Below are 25,194 nucleotides of genomic sequence, written 5' to 3'. Positions count from 1 at the left end.
CCTAAAACATACCAGTCTTTTTGTGAACACACTTTTAGCACACCTGTCGCGTTGAATTTGTCGTCACATTAAAAATGAAAGGACTGCGAGTGGAGTGTTGACGGTGTACCTTGAGGAGGGCTGGATGTGATGATTGTCTGAAGTGGGATGAAGAGGACGCAGCTATAAATAGCATCCCTTGGTCTTCAGTTATAAAACCCCAGTCTTGTTGAGACACTGACAGACAAGAGTGTTGTCTGCTTCACTTCGAGGTCCCCGAATAATCTATGTTCTCCCGTCCAGCACATCGAACTAGATATGGCAATAAGTTTTACTAGTGCTATATTGTTCTACTAAACGTTTTAAATAATTCAAGTGGAACTATAAATTATATTCCAAACTTTTTCTGTGAAAGATTCACCATAGCTATTTAAAATTGCTGCACGAGAAGATTTAGGTTTATGAAAACGGTACTGTTCTAATGGTTAAAAAAATAAAAGCTATTGTTTGATTTTGTTGCATAACCTGAAGTTCAAAATGTGAACAGCTGCAGTGACGCATCTTCTAAAAATAACGTCACCTCCAAAAGACTATTAAAACGGGAGCAGTGCCATCTAATGGTCGTACTGGCAATTGTCATGTGGGAGAAGCTGATTTGCTTGCTTTGTTCATCAGTAAAATAAAATATTTATGTCCTTGGCATATATTGTTATTTACAGTTATTTTGTTAATCCTTCTGTTACTATTTAGAAGTGTGGGAAACATAAAATTAACTAAAGTTCCATCTTTATTCTTCAAATTAAATGCTTTCAAGTTTTATGACTTGGTAAATTTACAAACAACATTACCTGAAAATATTCAAATAGCATTTAAATGAAAATATTGTTTCTTGTTTTATGACCTTTATGGCCAGTTTGAGAGCCTTCAGGATTAATTTTAAAAACCACAGTGTTTCAGTTTGATTAGTGAACATATAGTTTCAGTACTGAGTTCAATTAATGTAAAATGTTAAGAACATTTAAATATATTTTTGAAACTAATATAAGTACACATCTGTAGAAAGATAGTTAATGAAATATAAAGCAAAAGCAAATAAGAACTTCTGTAATTTGTTTTTTGTTTTTTTGTTTTTTTTTTTCAAATCTAATTCATTTTTTATTTGGCAGTGGCTTACTCTTAATCATTTCTTTTTGTGACCAGAAATACACCTGAGGTCTTATGAGACGTGAAGGTGACTGTGAACTTGTCCTTCAGCTTTATACCTTTACAAACTCTACAAGCTCCATATCCTTTGCTTCTTTGATTTTTAGTAGTCTTTACACAGACTGTCTCAGTATAAAATGAAAAATATATATTTAACACAAGTGGATCCTTTAGACATTTACATATTTGTTACTTTTTTTTTGGTAAATTTAAAATCTTGTCAAAACAATCAACTGAAACCATTCTAAAAATAGCAACACAGCATCACAGTATTGGTCTCTGACGTTCAAGAAAGTTCACCAAGTTCTTCCAAATCTCCTCAAATTGTTCTTCTTGTCCCTTAGTTATATAGGTTAGTCTTTGCAGCCCAACACAGGATGCTGTCTCTTTTAACCAATGTATTTATTGAGGGTGCATTCATCTTCCTCCAAGGTTAGGGACAATGTACTAACCTTCAAGAGACCAAGGTAAACTAAAATAGAATGTTTTGTGTCGGTGCCTTTCGATGAATTTATTTTTGATTCCAGTAGAATAACCTCACCCAAAATATATTTTTTGAAAAATCTAACCTTTAATCTAACAAGTGGGATGGAAAGAAGGCCTGGAGAATTTTTTTTTCTAAATACAAGAACTGGTGGCACAATGTTTTGCACCCCCTCTAACAATCCCTTAATAAAAATAAATGTAAATTAAGCATAGGTCATATGGTATTCATACCAACTAGTTGTTGGGGAGGAGCTTCATGAAAAAAGCATATTGAGTTCCCATCATACATGTAAAGATGTGGAATTTGCTGCATGGTATAGTCTTTAATCAAAATTGTGTGCTTTAATCAGATGAGTCTCAGGTTGAGCTGTTACAAAACAAAGACTCCGGCTGGGTTTAACATGATACACAGGATGAAAGTGGAAAAGCACCTTATAGCCACTGTACAGTGAAAGTACTGCGATGTTGTAGCCATGCTCATCTTCAAAAGGCAGTGAAAACCTAGTTGTAGAGTATGACAACACACATCTCTTCGAAATACCAGAAGATATGACATAAAAATCTGGTGAACTCTGTCAGAAACTAATGTCACAAGTGTGCTGTTACAAAACACATTAGCAAATCAACACAGAAATGCTTCATCAAACTCAAATTCACCTTATTTTAATGGCCCCAGACCTAATTACGAGAAAACATGTGAGATGAACTGACAAGAAGAGAGAATAATACTTTTGTTGTTGTTTTTTCATAACACCTGCATATTCAACAAACCCTTAAGTCGACAGGGACTTGGTAATTATGTGATGTCTGGCTCTGCATCATTTTCACAGAAGAGCAATGGGAAGCCGCCAACTCCAAATTTTACCCATCTTCGCTCCGTCCCGCGGCAGCTGGGACTGACATGGCAAAGCGACATCACTTTCATCCCAGGATCCCGACTGTCCAGCTGTGTTCTATCTCTCATCCTGACAGACGTCTGCGAGAGCCAAACATCAGAGCATCACAAGGCACTGTCCTTCATGCACATCTGTGGGGGCTGTCTCTTCAAGACTTCACAGCTGTTATCAGGAAACAAAGGATTCTATCATTTTTCAGCAGGGTGTTTGCTTTGGTAAGAAAGCTGCGAGCAGTTTTAGTCCTGATAAGTCTGTGGCCATCAGACTCTCAGTGTTTTGCTGTTTAGTAAAACCTGGGGACATTACTTCTGTCCTCATCTGTGCTCATTTTGCTCTTTTGCTCCCTCCGATTGCCTCCCTCTTTCACACTTTTACAGCTGTAAACTGGAGTTTGGTGAAAACAGAGGGCCAGAGTGCAGTTTTTAAACCAAGGCTGGAAAGACTAAAGGCATGTACGTAGGCATCTGTTTTCTTCATTTGTGCCTTTGCTCCGCTGTTCCTCCACCTCCTAATTTAATTTGCGGGAACGCAGCTCCATCACAGCCACCCCTGGTGAGACGTATTTCTGCTAGGGTTGCTGCGGCTCTTGTGGGGGTTTAGTGACAGATCCAGGGGATTACCCACAGCAAAGGTGACCAGTGTGCAAGCAACGTTATCCACAAAACTCCAGCAACATTTTTCCCTCCTCTTTTCTTTTTTGTTTTATCCACCACAATGAAACGTGAGACCACTCAGAGAAGCTGGTGAACATTTCTCACATTCTTTCTGACTCTTGTTAATCACTAACTGCTGCCTTTCTTTGCGAACATACTTTATTTCCAAATTCCACATCTATTAAATGGGGATTAGCTGTTGATGTACTTTAAAGCTCAGCACTCTGCAAAAGCAGTTTTCAAAATAGAACATTGTGCCAACTATTGAGCTCCATTCATTTTTCTATCCATTTTGACCAGGTTTCCTGTTGCTGCAGTAGAATAGAATTCAAATGGCATGCCATTGTCCTCATCGTGTTTTACAGTGAGGATGGTCAATAGTGTCAGCTTCCTAAATTTGGCCAGAAAGGTCAATTTTAGTCTAATCTGACCAGATCAAACTTTTGTAGATGCTTGTTGTGTTCCCTACATGGCTTGTGTTGACTTACGGACAGGACTTTGTATTTCTTTCTTTAAACCATAGTTTACTTTTTGCCAGTAAGGCCACACTGATGGAGTGCAGAACTTATAGTCGTTCTTTTAACCGATTATCTCACCTGTCCGGTGAATCTCCGCAGCATCTCTAGAGTCAACAAGGAGCCCTTGGCAGCTTCTGTAAATAATGCTCTCAGCTTAGGTGAATGGTCATGTCTTTGTAAGATTCCAGTTGTGCCAGAGTCTTTCTATTTTTGGATGATGGCTTGGATTGTGCTTTGTGAGATTATTTTTTAAAACTTAAGCATGCGTTAAACACTTCACCTACCTCATCTCTGATTTTTCTGATGTGTTTCTTGTTCTTGATGATGCTTTGCAACTCTGAGGCCTTCCCAGAACATTTGCATTTATACTGACATTAAATACATGCATATAGAAGTAATTTAATAAGCGGCTTACTTCTGATGCCGGTTGGCTGCAATGGATTGCAATAGTTCAATACTTTGTGTTAATCTAGCTCACAAAGTCCCATTAAAAATGATGAAATTTGAAATTTGAAATGGTTCTAATTTGAAAAGTTGTGGGGAAAAATTTGAGGAATATGAATACATCTGCAAGGCACTTGGACTGTGAAAGATGCAAAGTTCTGCATAAAATGAGTTACAGTTACACCTAAGGGATCATTTCTAAATTAGCCCTTAGGAGTTTATTTGAGTTGTCTTCATTAAGTCACTACAGATGTTCACATACCATAGATTGCAATTGAGTTTTCTGGAAATTGTGGCTGTGTGCCTGCAACAGAAACATTTAGTCACAGACGGCACCATAAAGAGATTTGTATCCAGGCTTTTTTGGCACCCTTCGATTATGTACTTCCTGTTCTTTCTGCCTGCCCTGTTTCCACTGGGTACAGGAAATCACAAACTATTTACTGCTGCTGTAGCTGCAACAATCCAAAAACGATTTAAGTACTGAATTACACATCGTGACATCCGGGATCATTGCGCAACATTATGCAGTTCTCAAATGAGAATCCATCGCAACACACAGAGAACATATTAGTCTATTAGTTTGTTTTAGATCAGTTCAGTTTATTATTATTTATGACAGGATTAACTCTGAAAAGTTATAAAATGCCCACTGGACTGAAAAATAATTGTAGACAAGGATATTTTACATTAAAGTCTTGATTGTAGTTGAAGAGTAGGCCACTAGAGGGCGAGATTTCCTCAATTGGGAAAGCGCATATACACCCAACTTAGTGCTTATTTGCAAAACACTCAACTTTCCCTGCATATTCAATATGTAATGTATACACAACTTATCTGTCGTCTTGTTTAGCTTGACATGTTTCATTATTATTATTTAAGAGATAAACTATTCCAGTCGTCCATAAATCTTAAAAGAATATAATTTTCTAGTATTTATGTTTCATAGAAGCTGAAGGATGACTCACGGTTATGTGAGTAATAAGAAATACGACTTCACTGCCCAAAAAAGCATTTTACATGAAGCTAAAATTGGCTCTTGTTACATAAAACTATTAAACAAAATAGATTTCACTCTGTTTTAAATGATTTAAAATGTTTTCTTACAGAACACCCGTGAGAGAGTTCCTAGAAACGCAAATAAAATGTTGCGTCTGTCAAACGCTAGTGTTAGCAACAACCAACCACGAAGACTCTTACTAATACGTTGAGGTCAGTTAGCCAATTGTACGCTGTCTTTTTGAGGGGGTGAAATACGGTGGCGGCAATGTTATGGAGTTTCCGCTGCCTCTCTGCTTTCATGCCATCAGCACAGGACGCTAACGCAGGAGCTAAGCTAGAGTCCAGTTAGGCCTCTGTCAGAACAACGAGGGAGACGAGACCAACATTTCTTTATGAGTCTACACGAGAACAGTTAAAATAACAGAAATATGGTGGTTCTCAAAATTCGAGACCAGGTAAGTGAGCTTTGTGTCAAAAATGGTTCATGTTAGCTTAGCTTCTCCCAATTTCTGCATTTGCCAACGGAATGTAATTCGTGGCTAGTCTCCGAAACGGAAGCATTTTAAATGCATTTACTTAAGCAAGAAACAAAATTGAGGAGAACTGTGTGAAAAAGAGTGAGTTATGGCTCACCCTGACGTATTAAATGTAAAACCTGTTGTTAGCATAAATGAGAGATTAGCTGTTACGAAGTTAAAACCAGCTAATGATACAGTGTTTATACCCAGCAATTAGTCAGAGCCGACATAAAATGATGGCTCATCGTATCCAAAGTGATTAGGTAGAATACTGGGATAAAACATCAACCAAAGTGACCTTAAGTAGTCACCTAAAGTGAACATGCTGTTGGTATCAGTGGTTAAATCCCTGTAATGAAGTGTGATGTCAAGGGCTCTGTTTGACTGCTGCAACTGAATGTCTGTGACATTATTTACACTTTGGTAAGATGAGCTGCACAAAATTGTGTGGAGTAAAAACTCAACATAAAAAAACCATTAAATAACTTTTCGACTGCAAGGTGTGTAAGTTGTAATTCTCTTTGAATGGAACAATAACTTTATTGAAAGACAATGAGAGCTATGACCAACTACGTGTCAGTTTAGTCATTTTGTGTGTATTTTATAAAAAGTTAAGTTGTATTCACCACTTACTTTTGTTAACAGGTCTAGTGTGCATATGTATGAATGTTTTCAGAGCCATTTATTGACTTCTACTACATGAATGTCTCTAATGCAGGTGTATCCATGTGCTTAATGCTTATAATTTTAATGAGATGTCTGGCATTTTAGTGGAACCAGATATAGGTCCCTTTCTGCTATGTTTAACACTTGACACCTACTTCTGAAAGTGAGAATAGCTCTCTGTGTTGCAGTTGAAGGATTTGTTTTTGCACACGGATGCTATTCTTGTCACATATGTATGTGCACGTGTCCTTTATTGTCTGCGTGCTTGAATGATTGTGTGGCTGGGGCTCCTGTTAGCCAGTGGAGTTGCCAGTGAGCTGTCTCCATGGTGATGGTATTAAGTGGCCTGGCTTCTACGTGAGGAGAGGAGGTGCACACAGGCGAGCAGCTAGAGAGGAGCGTAGAACATTTCCCTCAACACTCGTCCGGGACTGGAGAACCATAAATAGCTGAATGCAGATCTTTCCTTTTGTGTGAGGAGGATTTACAATTAAATACGGCAACAGGTGGAAAAGCTCGGCAGCTATTCACCATTTCTTCTAGACAGACATTGATGATGCTCATTGTTAGAGAATTGCATGGCTTGCTTTTTTTTTTTCTTAAAAAAAAAAAGTAGCTGCGCAAAACTTATGCAAAGTGTCCTGCTATTGTTGTTTGACCAGATTGTTTTAAAAAAGAAACTAATCTGAAAAGGCATGCCTTTCATTTTGTACCGATTAGATGTTTTCTCTTTGACAAGCGAAAGACATTCTCACCTGCAATCCCTTGTAAACTTCTGAAGTGATTCCTAAAACTGGCACAGTCCCTTACAAAAGGGTTAATTCCTCTTGAACTTATCCACATTTTTTCACGTTACAACCACAAACTTCAAATGGACAACATTTTTTATAGCCGTTTTAATTGTACTGACCATTCAAAAGATCTACACCCATATGTAGATCTTTGGAAAATTTTGTGTAAATTTAGGGCTGCCTCGCCATGCATGCACAGCAGAGGAATGGAAACCACAACTTTCATACTGTGAGCAAGCAGCTCTTCCTGTTGAGCCACAGTCGGCCTCTGTGCTTGTTTAATAGAAAGTAGAGCATAGTAATGCAATGAAAGGAAAATTATACATAATTTGCTAAATCTTTGCAAATACCTAAAAAATGTGGCTTCATAAGTACTCGGCTCTGCTTTTACCCTGACTTCTCAAAATAAAAAAAAACAGTGTCATCAGTTACCTACAGAACTCGCTTCATTACTAAATTGAAGCCATCTGTATGTAATTTGAAGTCATGCATTAAGCTGTAAAGAAGTTTTAAACATGAAGTTATAAAGCAATTCCCCAAGCCCTGGACATCGTATGGGGATAGCTGCTAAAGCTATCATCCAAAAATGGACACAGAATGCTAAGAGGAACCTCGGTACATCTGGAGGGACTGGAGAGATTGGTAAGAAGACGACTATTCGCTGTGTTCTTCTCAAATCACAAATCGGTAGTTTATGGAAGATCAGCAAGACGAAAGCCATTGTTGAAAGAAAGCTATAAGAAATCCCTTTACGCAGTTTTCCAGAAGCCGTATACAAGAACATCTGAATTGAACTTCCTGACCTACATGCTAAATGTTGTGATTTAACTAGCACTAACAACATCATCCCAATGGAGAACAATGGTGGTGGCAGCTGCATTGATTGTTTTCTTCAGTCAGAACAAGGGAGTATAGCATTGTTGATTGGAAGATGGCTGGGGTCGAATACTGGGAATCCTAGAAAACCTGTCGGTGGCTGCAAAACACTTGAGACCACAACAGAGGTCTGGCTTCCAGCAGGAAAACACACCGTAAGCAAACAGCGAGAACTGCTGTGGAATAACTTTAGATCAACAAATCAAAGTCCAGACCTTAATCAAACTATTTGTCGCACAACTTAAAACTGACATTCATAGACACGGTAATGTGCTTGAGGCAAAGAAGAATGGGCAAACATTTCAGTTATCTAGATGTGTAAAGCTGCTGGAGACGTACGCCATAAGATCTGCAGCTGTAACTGCTGCTAATTTATTATTTTTATTCCCATTAAACCTATGGCCTTAGAAGCTTCTGTGCATACAAATGCATAACACTTTCTCTTCAGATTTTTAATAAAAATAGGAAATTATGTCCTATTATGCACAATGGCCATAAATGTGGTAGTTTGTGGTCATAGTGTGAGAACATGTGGTAAAGTTCCAGGGATGTGAATACTTTAAAGAGGGACAGTATGTTTGTATCTCTAACAAACGGCTTTGTGAACCTGTATTTGTGTTTGTGAGTCACTGGGACATAAGTGGAAGTAGTACAGAAATGATCTTCGTTCAGGGTTGCCTAATGCCCTTTTTACTCGCAACTTGTAGTTAGTTGCTCAAGCTCTGCCATACATACTAGAAGACGTGTTTTCTGCATGACCTCTTCCAAACTGCATGGCTGCACTTTACATAATTGACTTGCTGGGTTGCCTGGTGAGTTAAACGAGGGAATATGTCTAAGTGAATTAATGTAATTGTACATGCTGCATTGTTCTGAATGTATGGATGAATGAATTGGCTGATGGATGCAGCTTTACGGGCAGAAGTAGACTGTTCAGATGCACATCTGATCAGTTTTTTTCCTTCTACTCTTAAATATTAAACCTTATTTAACATTTACAATGATCTGAAAGTAGAATTAGTGCTAGATTCAAGTCAATCTGATAACTCTGAGTACAAACTAGCCACAATTTCTCACTATTGCTCTGCCCACACAGAGATTCAAGATACAAAATTAAAGTTAAAGATAAGAAATCAAAACATGATCATTTACAACATAAAGCAACAGTTATGCAAGCTGCTAGTAAATTATTATAACATATTCATTAAGTTACATTATTGCCATCTATGACCATTCTTAATTTTTATTTTGATAAATGGACTTAAGAATATACATATACGCCCACTAAATTTGTTATTGGTTCTCAAGTGTTTGCTATTCACAAGAATGCTCTTTGTAGAAGTATGAATAGTTGATGTTAGCAGTTTGTCATTGAGTCCGGTAGAACCTGTGTTCTCTTTTTGTTTTATTTTTTTTAGCAGACACATTGCTCTGAGTTTCCTTATTGTAGTTTTAATATTGTTGCTTTAACAGGACTGATGGGTGGCACTCGTTTAGTTTCCATCCCACAAGTGTTTGAATGTTGGAATCTTCCTTCTGTCTAAGCGTAGAAAAATGTGTTGGCCTTCTTTCAGGAAGCTGATAGTCAGTGAGTTAGTTGGCTTGTTTTAAAGTCCCATCTGACAATGGAGATGTCTAAGTTTTTTTTTGTACATGTGGTTATGAATTCCTATAGACATGCTTGATGCAATTATCTTGTTTATTATATTATGCGTTTATCCCTATACAGCCAGCCTAATTAGTTGTGTAAAACCTACGTTTCTTTGCCTGTGTGACCTGCTGTGGAGGGCGGGGCTTACTTTACTATTTTTAAGAAGCCAAGCCGGGTTTTCACTTGATGCATAAGAGTTTGACTTTACAAAGAAGTTAAATTCTTCTTCTTTTCTTTTTTTTTTTTGTAACTGTCAGATTTTTGCTGCTTGTGATTCTGTTTGGATGTGTATCAAATCAGCCACATGCTTTTTTTTTTTCTTTTGGTGAAGCTTATCTGGAGGAAAAGTGAAGAGGGGCAGCTATGTCTAATTTGGATTCTACAGACAGAGCATTCACTTAAAAGACTGATATTCATCTCTGTGGGATCTACTTTGTTTTGCTCACAGACGGTGACAATTTTAGGAATTGCCTTCTTCGTAAAAGCAGAAAGGATTTCTGAGAACGTACTATGACGTGTAAAAGCGTGATCACTTTATTTACAGCTCAGTTACAAGGTGCTCTCACTCTTCTACATTTCTGTGTAAAATGAGAAGATCTGACCTGTGAGCAGATGAGCTCACAGGTCAGATCGTGGTTCTTAATGTTAAAGACCCTGACTTCTCCTGTAGCTTGAAGGTTTCAGCACCGTCTTTATTTATTTATTTTTTTCCCCCACCTTTAACTATTTGCATGGCAAATAATACCTAGAAGGTTCTTACTTGCAGCTCATTTGGCTTACTTTACGTTTAGGTTGTTCTAATGTTCAATTTAATATAGCGCTACATGTTAAATACATTTAAAATAAGTGCTTTAATGCATCTTTAACTGTTTTTTTCACAGCCTCCTTTGCTGAAAGCCATTTTCAATGTGGACCCAGATGACGTACGCTCTCTCATATTCAAAAAAGAGGATGTGAATGTGCAGGTAACTCCAGCAGCCATCTATATCTGCATCTGTTTCCTCATATTGTCCCGTAGTTTAAAATGCATCTTAAAAAAATAAGGGAATTAAGTATCTCCAGTGTGTAGCTGTCCTTGGAAGGCCTTATGCAGCACTTTCTGTCAGTTGTAAACAAACCAGCACATGGTCTGACTTTACAGTCCTCAATGCATAATCTGGCTCTGCTTAGTTTATTGCACACCTCACCACTATTGTTCTGGTGGGGGTGTTTGAGCTCGAGTCTGGCTGGTGTTTGTGTTTGACTGGAGTGGAATGATAAAACAAGGATTTTTTTTTTTTTTCAACGTGTATTTGTCTTTTATAAAACTTTTTTGGCTTTCACTGCCAGAGCAGAGGAAACCGGAGTGTAACCGGAGGGGGGAACAAAGCAACTGAAGCTGTTTTGTTTCTGATTAACCACAGGAATCGTTCTCTGTTTACTTATTACAGGATAACGAGAAGCGAACTCCGCTGCACGCTGCTGCCTATCTCGGAGATGCAGAAATCATAGAGCTACTGATTCTTTCAGGTAGGTTCCCTAATCAGATTGAAGGGATCCATTTGACCTCAAAGCAGTTTCTTCTTTACCTGATGTACTTTGGTTCAGTTCAACAGTATGATAACGCTGAACATTTTTTTCATCTTATGATGTGTAAATGTTTTTAAAATATAAAACTCTGCTGAATAGGTCTGTGGTCATATGATGTTTGCATTAAAAATGGTCACACGTAAGAAGATTTTATTTTATTTTTTTTCTTGTGCCAGTGGACGTTATCCACAGTATTTGGACAAAAACTGGACAGAAAGAGATCCAGCAAAGCCCTGAGCTGGTTTCAAACCCTGGATGTCTGGGTCCACGACTCTTAGCCTTCATGTGTGGAGCATCCGCTCTAATGTTACCCAGCGTGCCGCACCAACACAGTTAATCGCATAGCCTGTCCACATCAACTGTATTTTCTCAAAATTGACAAAGTACTCCGTTTTCACATTTTTATGTTCTAAAATGTTTCCAGTTTTTTAACAGCTTCGCTTTTACATAAGATGTAAAGATGAGCAATGTAGAGTTCCTGCACAGTTTTGAAATTGCACCACAATAAAATGTGGGCAAAAATAAGGATGTTAAATTTATTTACTAAAACCTTCCAAATACACATAACACTAAAAACTTATCAAAATAATTTTGAGGACTAGAATAGCCTTTTTTTTTTAAAACATTGCATTGAATATTAATAAAATAACATCATAGCTAAAAGCCGTTGATGACAGTTTCTTTGAGATACTACTACTTGAGGTTTTTTCACCCTTTTTTTTTTTTTTCTTGAAGGTCAATCTTCTTCCATTATGACTTCAGGGAAGAGCAGGATCTCTTCACTGGCCCCCATTCCTGTAGTGTTTTGGAAGAACTGGCAGGGCTGTTTTTGGTTACCGTCGGTTCATAACCTCTTGCTTTCGTTCAAAATGTCAGGAAAAGCACCATAACTTTGTCAACAAATAGATTTATGCTGCGTGAGACTTTTTTTTCCTGGGACGGTGCTGCACACAGAAACCTTTCACTTTTTCCTGCTTTGCACACATCTTTGATCACTCTGGAAGGAAGCACCTGTCCACCACCTTTAGGTCATTTGTTGATGATGCAGCAGGTGGAGTAAAAGCAGCACAAATACAATGCTGAGGGTTTGGCTTACAGATGAATCAGCAATGTGAAGCTTATTTGCTTTTCGTGGTCATCCTGCGCATTTATATGCAAAGTAAATATATTCACAACGTTCACTTGCCATTCTAATGGGGATTAGCCCTTTACCACACTAGCAAATCAGAAAGAAATTTCAACTCTGTTCTGTTTTTTTTTTTTATGTGGAACACAAAACTCCAAATGAGTAAATGTTTTGTTCCTGCTTTTAGCTTCAAATAGGCTCTCCCACTCTGTCGTCCTCCTTTGCAGGTGCAAGAGTAAATGCCAAAGATAGCAAGTGGCTGACTCCTCTGCACAGGGCTGTGGCCTCCTGCTGTGAGGTAGGCAAATATTCCTCTGGTCCTGTGTCATGCTTTGTCTTCCAGTCTGCTTTTCATACCAGAGTTTAGCAGAATATCAACAGTAACACGAGTCTTTCCTGCAGGAGGCGGTCCAGATTTTGCTGAAACACTCTGCAGACGTGAACGCCAGAGACAAGAACTGGCAGACGCCGCTTCACATCGCCGCAGCCAACAAGGCGGTTCGCTGTGCCGAAGCCCTCGTCCCCCTCCTCAGTAATGTGAATGTATCTGACCGAGCAGGCCGAACTGCTCTGCACCATGCGGCCTTCAGCGGTCACTTGGAGGTAATGTTAACCCCCCCCCCAAAGAGGATTCCAACAGAGCTGCACATGGCCTTGATGTTTCATGGCTTACTGTTCTTCTCCTCCCCTAGAAATGTGCAGCAGAAACTGGAGTTTACTTGAACTTGTCAGACCAGGCTTGCTGTCATGTTTGTGTGTGCTTGTCTGTTAATACAACTTCCTGGTCTCCTTCTTTAGCTCACAGGAAGCCTTTCTGAGTGCCTCGTAATTGTGCAAACACAATAGACTTTGTACTGTTGAAACATAGAACAAGAGCTGCATTTTTGACCATAAAATGATCAACATGTTCTTATGGATCTGCTCATTTTCTGTCAGAGCTGCAAACAGCAGAAAGTTTTGCCATAGTTTTGACACAGCTCAATTTCACTTTGACCTGCTTCATACTCAGTTATGGAAATATGCACCATTATTAGTTCTTCTGCTGTGATCATGACTTCAAGCTGCTTATAATATATATAGTGTACTTATGTGCTACTTATCAGTAATCATTTTCTTCTTCTTTTTTTTTCTTTTTTTAGAAATGAATTGTGTAACAGCTGTTTTTTTTTTTTTTTTTTTAGAGAATTTTAATCTTTCTTCCAGGAAGTAAATTCAAGTTTATTAAAGGCACTTAGAACTTGAGTAACATTGTGACATAATCTGCTGCTTTGTTGCTGATGCATTAAAATTGACGGCCTAAAGGTGCAACCATGAAGGTTGTATCTTTTTATAACTACTGCCATCTTTCTCTTCCAGCATATTGGTGAGAAAGATTAGGAAAAACATCAGTTATTTCGGGATTGATCTACATCAGATATTAGCCGCATGTGGTGTTGATAATCAGTTGAACTCTTATCTAAATAATCATGCTCTTAAAGGAACAGTCCATAATTTTTCAACTTTCTGTGATGGTAATCTGGAGGATTTTTTTTTTCTGTTGCTTTTAGATGGTGAGGCTCCTACTCTCCAGAGGCGCAAACATTAATGCTTTTGACAAGAAGGATCGTCGTGCGATCCACTGGGCAGCCTACATGGGTAAAGAACTGAACATTTCAATCGTTTTTTTGTTTTGGAAAAGGAATTCCTGTTGCTAGAGTTTCTAAAGCTTTTTGGGAATTGATCTTGGTAGTGCGTGGGCATAATGAACCCCTTTTGTTTTGTCTTCAGGGCACATAGAGGTGGTGAAGTTACTAGCTTGTCATGGAGCTGAGGTTGCTTGCAAAGATAAGAAATCCTACACCCCCCTACATACTGCAGCCTCTAGTGGAATGATTAGCGTTGTGAAATACCTTCTGGATTTAGGGGTGGATGTAAGTCCTGCACACAAACCTCTCATCAGCACACTGTAGACGTGCTTCAGATTCTTGCTTAATGGCTCTATAGATTTCCCTATAGCAGCAGTAGCAATCCTCATGTAAACATCTGCTTATCTTCCTGTTTAGATCAATGAACCTAATGCATATGGAAACACACCCTTGCACGTGGCCTGCTACAACGGCCAAGATGTGGTGGTGAACGAGCTCATCGACTGTGGAGCTAACGTCAACCAGTTGAATGAGAAGGGTTTTGCACCTCTTCATTTCACCGCCGCCTCTCGCCACGGGGCGCTCTGCCTGGAGCTGCTGGTCTGCAACGGTGCCGACGTCAATATAAAGGTAGGAGGAACTTTATGTCAGGCAGGGCTTGTTGTGCTTTTGTTCACTGATTCTCAATACTTGGAATATCTTTGGATAAAAGTGGGTGTTGCTGGTTATTCATTGGTGTTTTCTTTGTTTTAAAAAAGTACATATTGATAATCTGCCTCTTTTTTTGGGTTATGATGCGCTAAGAATTTACTGTGGTCATGACTTAGGTGAAAATGTTAACTTTAAATGTCATTAGTTGCCTCCTACTCATAAGGTAATTTACTATTACAGATGTTGAAAGTCCTGTGATGGCGCCTCCACTGTTGTAGTGATTTCTTGCACAAAAAGGGCTTGTGGGAATGTGACATCATTTGCATTTCTTTATAATGCAAATCGTTTTGCTTTATAAAATATTGTCTTTATCGTTGAGCCCAAGTCTGGAAAAATGTGGAAGTTTTGAAATTGATAATTTGCGGAAACGAATCTCGATTTGATTTTTAGACAGATTGAATTACACTGTAGAGGAGGCCCGTAGCATTTGGAATCCAGAAATGATAGACGATAACATAACCTGTGAAACGTTCATCCACGACATGTTGGCTTGAATTAAAAAAAACTTGTTGGTAGATGATTTCAGTGTGTTTATATTTTATTTTAGAGTAAAGATGGGAAGACTCCGCTCCACATGACGGCGATCCATGGGAGGTTTTCCAGATCTCAAGCAATCATTGAAAACGGTGAGCACAAACACAATCCACTTCGTAGCTCCTTGTTGCCCTTCAGAGTTTTGCAACTAACTGCTTGCTCCTGTTTTTTTTTTTTCTCGTATTCCTGAAGGTGCTGAGATTGACTCTGAAGATAAAAACGGAAATACGCCACTACACATCGCAGCTCGATACGGACATGAGCTCCTCATTAACACACTCATCACTAACAAAGCCGACACAGCAAAGTAAGCAAACCTCTCTGCTGTTTTTCTGCAAGTGTTCCAACTTGTTAAAAGCTGCTTTTGCAAAGAATTTCAGAGCTCATATTGCCACAGTACTTAATTGCAAATGAAGATGGGCATCTTTAACAGGTTGTCATTTCCCTAATGTAGGAGTCAGTTTGCAGCTCTGTGCCTAAAAGGATAAATTACTTTGATGAAATTTATGTGACTTGTTTTGTTTTTCAGACGAGGAATTCACGGCATGTTTCCACTGCATTTGGCTGCTCTCAGTGGCTTCTCAGACTGCTGCCGAAAGCTCCTGTCTTCAGGTTATTTTATATTAATTCTGTATGATAGGCAAACTAAAAATGGATTTAATTTTATACTTTTATAGATTAAAATTGCGGAGCGTTTTTCACAACTCTTTTACTCAACACAGGCTTTGATATTGATACTCCGGACGACTTTGGAAGGACATGTTTACATGCTGCAGCTGCTGGAGGGTGTGTATAGGAGACCTTTATAGATATATATTATGAAACTAACATAATTGTGACGTAATCACATTTTGGTGATGCTATAAATATCTGTGCTTTTCTAGAAACCTGGAATGTCTCAATCTTCTTCTTAACACCGGGGCTGACTTTAGCAGAAAAGATAACTTTGGGAGGTTAGTGGCATTTAAAGATGCATTTGGCTCTAGCATCACATTTAAATATGTATCTAAGGTCTGTGAGTGTGTGTTTGTTTTTCTTCCAGGACTCCTCTCCATTACGCTGCTGCCAATTGTAACTACCAGTGTTTGTTTGCTCTGGTGGGCTCTGGAGCCGGCGTCAACGATCTGGACGAGCGGGGCTGCACTCCTCTCCACTACGCCGCTGCGTCCGACACAGACGGAAAGTCAGTAATCCTTGGAAATTTCCGTGTTTCTAGTTGCAAATGTTTACATATGATTGCAAAAAAAAAAAAGAGGGCTAATCTACATGACTAGTGTCCAAAGATATATGCTACAATGTGGTTCTCTGGACTGTTTGGCTGCATTTCCAGGTGCCTGGAATATTTACTAAGGAATGATGCAAATCCAGGGATCCGGGACAGACAGGGCTTCAACGCTGTGCACTACGCCTCCGCGTATGGACACCGTCTTTGTCTGGAGCTGGTGAGGGATCTGTACTATTTCAAATTTTGGGTTGTTTTCAATGCAGTTTAACTTATTTTCTCATTAATCCTTTTACAGATTGCGAGCGAAACACCCTTAGATGTGGTGAGTAGTGTTGCAGCTTTTTCCACTGTCAACGTTTGTACTTTTCATTCATTAAAAATAGACCAGAGTTGCATATTTAGTGTGTTCTTCAAGAATTGCAGATTAACGTTGTAAGTTCTGACTTGTAATGTGTGCAGCTAATGGAAACCTCAGGGACAGACATCCTGAACGATACTGATGTCAGAGCTCCCATCAGCCCCCTGCACCTTGCTGTGAGTAGACTTTAATTCTTAGTGGAGTCGCTGCTTCATTTCACTTTGCAAATTCTGTTAAAAACCACAACACAGAGTGACCAGCAGCAAACTAATCTGTCTGGAAGTGTATCTATCTGATAAATAACTGTACTTTATAATAGTAACCTGATGTTTATTTCCATTTTGGTTCTGTTTTTGTGTGTGTTTTCTGGATGGGAGTGGGTTGATCATGTGGTGTTTTGTTTTAGCTTGTGATAGTGATGCAACTATAGGGGTTTACTGAAAGCAGAGAAGCAATGTCAGTGGTGTGGGGTTTTGTCATGGTGTTGAACGTGTGAGGAAATGTGTATATATAATACAAATAGTTTTGGCAAGTATCCGTTACCTATTACGAGATCTTCATGTGCTCATATTGTGTCTAAAGCGCTCCACACCACATTCATTAAACAATGGGTGATAATGACATGTACAAACTGATGGTTTTAGTTCCTAGTGGGAAAAAAAGTTAGGTTTTTCTACAACATTATTGGAGAGTTTGATGGATTCCTTGGAAAGCTTAAAAAATAGAGACACTCCACAGCAAACCAAGAACAATGATGAGAAAAAGCTTAAAAGCCCCTGCTTATTTTCAGCCAGCAGCGTGAAAAGATGTCGGGTTCCTCGTGATGGAGAGAAATCAAACTGTGGAAAGCCAAAGGGGTCATGATTCACATTCGTTTCCAATGCCCGTTGAGTTGAATAAACTCCTAATAAACACAACACAGGCGTTTAAAAGATAAGACACCAATCTGTTAAAAGATCTCTTAAGGCCTCCTTGCTCTTCTTTGTTTTTTTGTTTTTTTTGGTTCAAACCAAATTAAAAGAAGTCTAGCATGAGTTACTTTAGTTTTGTGTTTTACAGAACCTGTATTCTACTTCATGTATTCAGTTACACCACTTGTGTAAATCATCACTAGAAGCTTTACACTAAGCTTCATTTTTGTTCAGATGTTTGGATATTTTAGTTCAGTAATACTTTAATACCCCAAAGGGAAATTAGACTGGCAAAGAGACACTTTTTTCTATTTGTTAATAAAACTCCTATAGTTTGGACTTGATTTCAGTATCAACATGACTTTTTTTTTTTTGTTTTTCCAGGCATACCATGGTCACCATCAAGCTATGGAGGTTCTGGTTCAATCTCTGCTGGATTTGGATGTCAGAAACGGCCAGGGACGCACGCCCTTAGACCTAGCTGCCTTCAAAGGCCACGTGGAATGTGTGGACATTCTAATCAACCAGGGAGCCTCCGTTTTGGTCAAAGACTTTGTTTTGAAGCGGACCCCCATACATGCTGCGGGTATGTCTCGTCTGAGGAGAGAAACCTTGTTATACTCTCAAACACAATGTCACAAGTAATGCTCGTCTTTCTTTTGTGCAGCTACTAATGGTCATTCAGAATGTTTGCGCTTGCTGATTGGACATGCTGATCTTCAAAGTATGGTAGACATTCAAGATGGAAATGGACAGTAAGTAAATAAATGTCTTTCTCTGTTTATAAGTTTGTGTTTAAAAACAAGTGCTGACATTTTTGTCTAATGCATTCAAGGACCCCGCTGATGCTGTCAGTCCTCAGTGGACACACGGACTGTGTGTATTCCCTTCTTAACAAGGGAGCCAGCGTAGAAGCCAAAGACAAGTGGGGCAGGACGGCCTTGCATAGAGGAGTAAGGAGAGCTCATAATGTTTCTACTCAATATTTACCTTAAATATTCAGAGTTTAAAATTGCTGATACAAACACATTTAGAAAGTGTCACATATACAATTGCACTTTGTTTTGTGTAAAAATTGACCTTTTTTCCAAAGTGTTTAACATTTTTGGGCCAAAGCTCCCAATTTGTCCAAAAGTGAGTGCCACAAAAAAAAAAGATTGAAGTAAACATGAAGAATTATGACGATAAAGGAAAATATATGTGAATATTTAACTTCTTATTGGTTACTTTATCCAGATTTATTATTATTTTTGTTTGTTTTTACTTTGGGTTTTAGGATTTCATTATGGTTTTGATTTTGTCATTGCTTCTACCTGTAAGTTTTCCAGTTATGTTTTTAAAAGCCAGACATTCTTATGCTTTTAACATCTATACTCATATTTTAATCATTTTATTTATGTATAAACCTTTTGTTAGGTCTGCGTGGTATAACATTACATTATCAGAAGTTTAAACATGTTGACAGTCTGCCAAAACAGAGAGATGGAGATCTGTTCTTCATAAAAGATTGTGTCGTTCTATGCTCTTGTACAAATGCATCAGTACAATGTTCCTCCTTTTCTTTTAACCAAGTAGCTTTTATGTAGCAGGAGTGCACTTAACCTGAGTGCTGCTGTTGTTTTCAATTAAATCATGTCTACTTTGCGGGGAATTATGCAGTTTTTTTTCAAAGGCCTTAAATTGAGCATGGGGTAATACAAACATCTTTGTTGATCAGGGTTTTGTAAGCAGTTTTTTAAATAAAATAATTGCTAGAAAATAAATGTATAATTTGACTACAAATAGTCGCAGATGCCAAGCTACATCTGGAATATCTGTGATACAAACAATAGAATAAAGACCAAGGCATGATGATTAGCAACATGTCAAACTAAATATTCTGATGTCATTTTGATCTTTTTGTCTCTTTAAACACTACTTTAAAACATGGGACCCTTCAGATATTGGAGATTTTATTATTACTATCATAACTATGAAAACTGAGCTGAAACATTACTTAAGCACATCTATGTGCCATTTACTTAGTTGTGCTTAGAGATTTGCTTGCAGCAGGATATCCTTCCAAACAAATCATCAATAAAAAAAATGTCCTCTGTCATCAGTCTGTGACCGGTCACGAAGAATGTGTGGAGGCTCTGCTTCAGCACAGCGCCAACGTCCTGGTGCGAGACTGTAAAGGGCGCACGCCGATCCACCTGGCAGCAGCTTGCGGACACATTGGGGTACTCGGAGGCCTTTTGCATGCTGCCCAATCAGTGGAAACACTGCCTGCCTTAACAGACAGCCAAGGCTACACCCCACTGCACTGGGCCTGCTACAATGGTACAGACAAGGAGGTTGAAAGACCTTTTAAACCAAGCAATCAATGAATATTGATATTCTCAAATGTATATGTATATACCTGATGTCGTAGCATGTGTGCACTTAAATGCAAGCATGCTGCTGATGTAGCAGATGAGCATAATGGAGCACTTAAGAAATGCTTTTTTTATTTAGTTTTTGTTTCCATTCAGTGTCTTTGTGCACCCAAATGAGAAATGTTTGTGTTTCTAAAGTGGTTTTTAATCGAAGTGGTCTTTCCCACAGGTCACGACACGTGTGTGGAGGTTTTGCTCGAACTGGAGATTTTCCACAAGGCCGAAGGCAACACTTTCAGTCCCCTCCACTGTGCTGTGTAAGAGTCTGAGCTTGCTTAGGTTTCACTCAGTGTGTCAGAGAGCCCGGCTTTTAATAGACTAAACATCCAGCCTTTCTTTTCCTGCTCCTGCTCTCTAGAATCCGTGACAACGAAGCTGCTGCTGAGATGTTGATAGACACCTTGGGCCCCGCCATTGTCAGCGCCAAAGATGGCAAAAGCAGGTACACCTGATTATAAAGATTTCAGGCTTGAGAGTTTGTAAAAGGCACCTTTTTTTTTTTTTTTTTAAGTGAATCTAATGTCGATATTTTAAATTGACGATGGCGTATTTTGTATTCAAACTGTCCTCAGGACCCCCCTGCACGCTGCTGCCTTCACCGATCATGTGGAGTGTCTACAGCTGCTGCTGAGCCACAATGCTCAGGTCAACTGCGTCGATGCCGCAGGAAAGACCCCGCTCATGATGGCCGCCGAGAACGGCCAGACCAACGCTGTCGGTACGATTGCCTCCGAGCGTTTAACTTGATATGAGTCGCAACAGTCAGGCTGGCTTTAAATTACAAACTATGAAACATCAGATTAGTTTTTCTTGAGTTTCATACCTGTCCTCACACAGAGCTGCTGGTGAGCAGTGCGAAAGCAGACCTCACGCTACAGGACGCTGAAAAGAACACCGCTCTTCATTTGGCCTGCAGTAAGGTACGGATTGCCATCTGGTGGTAATATTTACATTACAGCTCATATTTCAGGTTTTGATTATTTATTCCACATATTTAAACATTTTGTGGCATCTGTACCACACTCTCAACAGGGACACGAAACTAGTGCCTTGTTGATATTGGAGAAGATTGCAGACAGAAACCTCATAAATGCTACAAACGCCGCCTTACAGACGTATGCGTAATATGAGTTCTTTATCTGTTCATACAGGATTTTGAATACAAATACCTCTCTGACACAGACATCTTTCTATTTTGTTTAGACCTCTGCATGTGGCTGCAAGAAATGGGCTGATTGTGGTGGTGCAGGAGCTGCTTGCGAAGGGAGCCAGCGTCCTGGCAGTCGACGAAAACGGTAATTAAATTGTAGCGTAGTACATCCTTGTTTTTAATTGTGTACCGGTTATTTTTATGAAATGTGGTCCAGTTGTTTTACTTGTGCTATAATCCTAGCTTCATAAAAAAAATGATGGCTTGCTTTAGAAACAAAGTCCCAATGGAAATTCTGTATTCTGGTGAGAGCAATGTGCCACTGCATATTTATTAAGAAATTAGACACTGAGCCAAGTCATTAACTTGGCAGTCTATGCTCATAGGTAAATATTGCCTTAAATCATGCAGATGCCATTTTTATAAGTAGTACTGGATCTGTTTTTTTTTTTTATTCAGTGAATGTGTTGCCTTTTAACAGAGATCAAGAGACAAAGAGGGATTGTTTTTCTGTTGTTTTCTGTACTTTTGGACTTTTTTCCTCAAAATGATTCACCCCTGACTGATTATGTGGAAGTTGGACTGGTTTTTGCATTGCCTTCAGAGACTAATTCAGTAATTACATCAGTATGTAGAGTTTGGGGTTTATGTAGAGTGACTGCAGCCAGACATGTGGTCAGTTTAGTATATTAATTAAATAATTCGAGAATGGACACAAACTAGCTTGATAAAATAAAATTTGAAGGCCTCGATTTAGGTCATAAAAGATAACGACACATTTAAAAAGATTTGTGTTTTTCTGAGAACTGTTACATGTGAAAATCCCCTCGGGAGGTTTTCTTGTGGAAAATGTGCCGTTCTCTTTAAAACGGTAGACTAAGCTGTTCCAGTGTGTCACTTTTGACTAAGGTTGATACTTTAAGATATTATTTAAGTTTTGTATAATTGTGAATAGAGAAAATTACTTTTAGTTTAATTATTACAGGTTCAAATGACAAATAAGTCTCATTCAGTAGAGAAGCTGGGAGGAGAAAAGACATTCTGCTGGTAAAACCATTTGTTAACCATGCAAAGCGACTCCTGTGACCAGGAAATCGCCTCAGACGGCATCAGCTGCAGCCATCTGCCACAAGCGGTGCTGCCAGGTGACACCGACTAAATATGACATTGGGTTGGTAGACTTTGTAGGGACCACAGACCAGATAAGCCTGTGAATGCTGTAAATGCACTGGTTTAATATTTTTGAAGATGGAAGACGAAATAAAATCAAAACACAAAGAACTGGAATGGGACACTAAGTCACTGGCACACAAGATGGTTTTAAAATGCATAAGGAGAGGCGATCAGGCAGTGAATCAGGACAGATTTTCTAACAGTATGGTGCTGCGCAGACCCTGGCATTCAGACACTTTCATTCACGCTGCACAAAAGGGAGTAAACATTTGGAAACGGGCTGTAAGGCTCAGATTCTTAAGATTGAAATGGGAGTTTTAACTACTGTGAAAATCCCACTTCAGAGAAACTGCTATCCTTTAATCAGGTAACCTAGCCCTGCAGCATTGTCCGATTTTAACAATACTGTTTTCAGAATACTTTTGTTGGCAATTAGAAACATCCAGATGGTGCATTTGCTTCATGAGGGAAGTCCCATTTTTTTTCCACTGGGTGTTTCGCAGCACAGGTTACATTCAGAGCGCTAAATTAATGCAGATAATTCAGCTAGATCATATCTGACGGTGGTTTAACAGAAAGCTGCCATCCAGATGTGTCGGCGCGTTCACCCTGTATCTGGTGTTGGCCTGGGAACCTTGAGCTCGTCGGGTTTATCAGACCTGATACTGAAAGTCTGACATTTTGTTTCAGTTTATAGAAAAGTAAAAGTTTAAATATTATTTAAAGGTTAGTTTCACAGAAGTGAGCCTGGTATCTTAAAGCTTTTATTGTAATTTTAAAAAAAATTGAGCACCAGAATTTGTCAGGTATTTATGTCATTTGTTATTTCCCAGGACATGTTGGCAATCTTTATTATTTGTTTGTTTGTTTTTCAGGTTACACGCCTGCCTTGGCTTGCGCCCCCAACAAAGACGTCGCAGACTGCCTCGCTCTCATCCTGGCCACCATGATGCCCGTGTCCCCCTGCACCGTGGCACCCACCCTCCCCTTCAGTGCCGTTAACCACTACACCACCAGCCCCTCCAAGAGCGTCACCTTTGACAGCCTGCCCGCGTTGCGCGCCGAGCACAGCTCTTACTGCAGCTTCAACAACATCGGCCATCACGACGGCTTCTACAAGGACGAGGAGCTCAACGACTCCGATTCGGAGACGTACTGAAGCGGACAGGAGAGGAATGGCGCTAAATGCACAAACGCATACACTGTGTCTTACTATGAAAAAATAAATAAATCAATCAATCACCCACCGCGAGCTTGGGAGGGCTTAATAAAGATGCAAGCCCCCAACAGGAAGCCTTAAGAGTTCCCACCAGAAAACAAAGGAGGGACGAGGTGCAACAGGCTGGCCCATGCTCATCCCAACCTTTTCCAGCACACGGCGTCCGTTAGCCGACGCCGGAGCTCAGTAACCACTGCTTTACCAACACTGACCTCTCCAGTGTTAAAAACTGAACTTGTTGGGCAGACGGCAGCTGTTTTAAGGCAATAAGACGCTGAAAAAAAAAGGTGCGCTTGCACACTACAGAGAGTTAAACCAACAGGGACCAAAAGACATGGATGAATTTTAACTCCGTTTTATCTGCGTAAGCGACAAAAAAACAAACGAGACTTCAGGTGGTTTATTGATTAGGAAGGATAAGAGAGAAGTTTTAGTTAAAACCTGCACACTATAACCATCAGAAGGACTTTTACGTTTTGTAAGTCACACAAGGGGGATCATTTATTTTTCAAGATCAAAATTTTAATACACCCATTTTAATGTCTTAAACTCATTTTCCTCTAGGAATCTGATTCACTAACCCGAGTAAATTTAAGACATCTGGTACATGCAACAGGTTAGTATTCAGTCGATCCACCTTTTTCCTTTGTAAATTCACCTGTTTATCACCATTTAGAATTTAAACAATAAATTATTTGTACACTTTTTTGGGTTGCTTTTTGTTTGTTCGTTTTGTGCCTTCATTAGTTACTGGAAGTATGGGGTCTGTACAGGCAGCTGTGAAAGCGTGCTTTCGGTGAGTAGGTCCACTGATCTGGCACTGAGGCATCTGTGACTCTGCTTTGCAATGAGAAACACTGTAAACCAATGACAGCATTTTGAAAAGCATTTGATTTTCTTCTGAGTGACTTTTTTTGTTTTGTTTTACCTAATATTAGTTTCGCTTGCTTTAACTTAAAAACAGAAACCACTCGCTTATACCAGAATGCAGAAAACTCAAGTTTTGTTCAAAAATATTTTAACTGGAAATATGTACATTTGCTAGAATCAATAGAATGGGAAGGATTTTTATTTCTTTTCCTTGCTTTTTTTCTTGAAGAGGAATGAAACTAGCATGTATATAGAAATTATGACTGTGAATTCAAAATTCCAATGAGTTCTTTCAGTACTGAGATTGATGTATATTTTATGAGTAATAAATGAGTTATTTAATAAGGAGCCTTGGTCTTGTTTTTATTTTCATCATTTCCTATAATTGTGTTTGTGATAACAGAAAAAGTAAAAAAAATATATATTGAAGATGCACCAATGAGGATTTTTATTGAATAATAATTTTGCTCTCAAAGCTTTTTTCCTCTTCAGTTCTAAAACATACATTTGTGGTGCAGATTATTTTATTTTGACAAGGTTATCACAAGGCATGCATCAGAACATATGCGCTTAACCTTCTTTTATTATTTCACTCTAAATTGCATCAAAATGCACCTTGTTGC

At 39.0% G+C, this 25,194-nt stretch overlaps 1 protein-coding gene across 1 annotated transcript; it reads left to right on the top strand.

Moving 5' to 3' along the window:
* Positions 1-5,416: 5,416 nt before the first annotated feature.
* ankrd28b (ankyrin repeat domain 28b) lies at positions 5,417-24,919 on the top strand. Its single transcript, XM_014994428.2, has 28 exons — positions 5,417-5,636; positions 10,565-10,648; positions 11,114-11,192; positions 12,606-12,676; positions 12,781-12,981; positions 13,926-14,013; positions 14,146-14,288; positions 14,421-14,633; positions 15,262-15,340; positions 15,441-15,555; positions 15,778-15,860; positions 15,971-16,034; positions 16,133-16,201; positions 16,291-16,431; positions 16,579-16,690; positions 16,769-16,795; positions 16,933-17,007; positions 18,127-18,328; positions 18,410-18,497; positions 18,578-18,695; positions 19,845-20,064; positions 20,329-20,416; positions 20,518-20,601; positions 20,732-20,877; positions 20,997-21,079; positions 21,192-21,274; positions 21,363-21,454; positions 23,358-24,919. The coding sequence occupies exons 1-28, from the start codon at positions 5,610-5,612 to the stop codon at positions 23,639-23,641; spliced, it is 3,159 nt and encodes a 1,052-aa protein (XP_014849914.2). The 5' UTR covers positions 5,417-5,609; the 3' UTR covers positions 23,642-24,919.
* The last annotated feature ends 275 nt before the right edge of the window (positions 24,920-25,194 follow it).

The sequence above is a fragment of the Poecilia mexicana genome, unplaced genomic scaffold (genome assembly GCF_051168715.1).
Source record: "Poecilia mexicana isolate PSO_F unplaced genomic scaffold, ASM5116871v1 scaffold_16, whole genome shotgun sequence".
Classification (NCBI taxonomy): Eukaryota; Metazoa; Chordata; class Actinopteri; order Cyprinodontiformes; family Poeciliidae; genus Poecilia; species Poecilia mexicana.
Note: the sequence above shows the minus strand (reverse complement) of the source record. Positions and strands in the feature narration are given on the sequence as shown.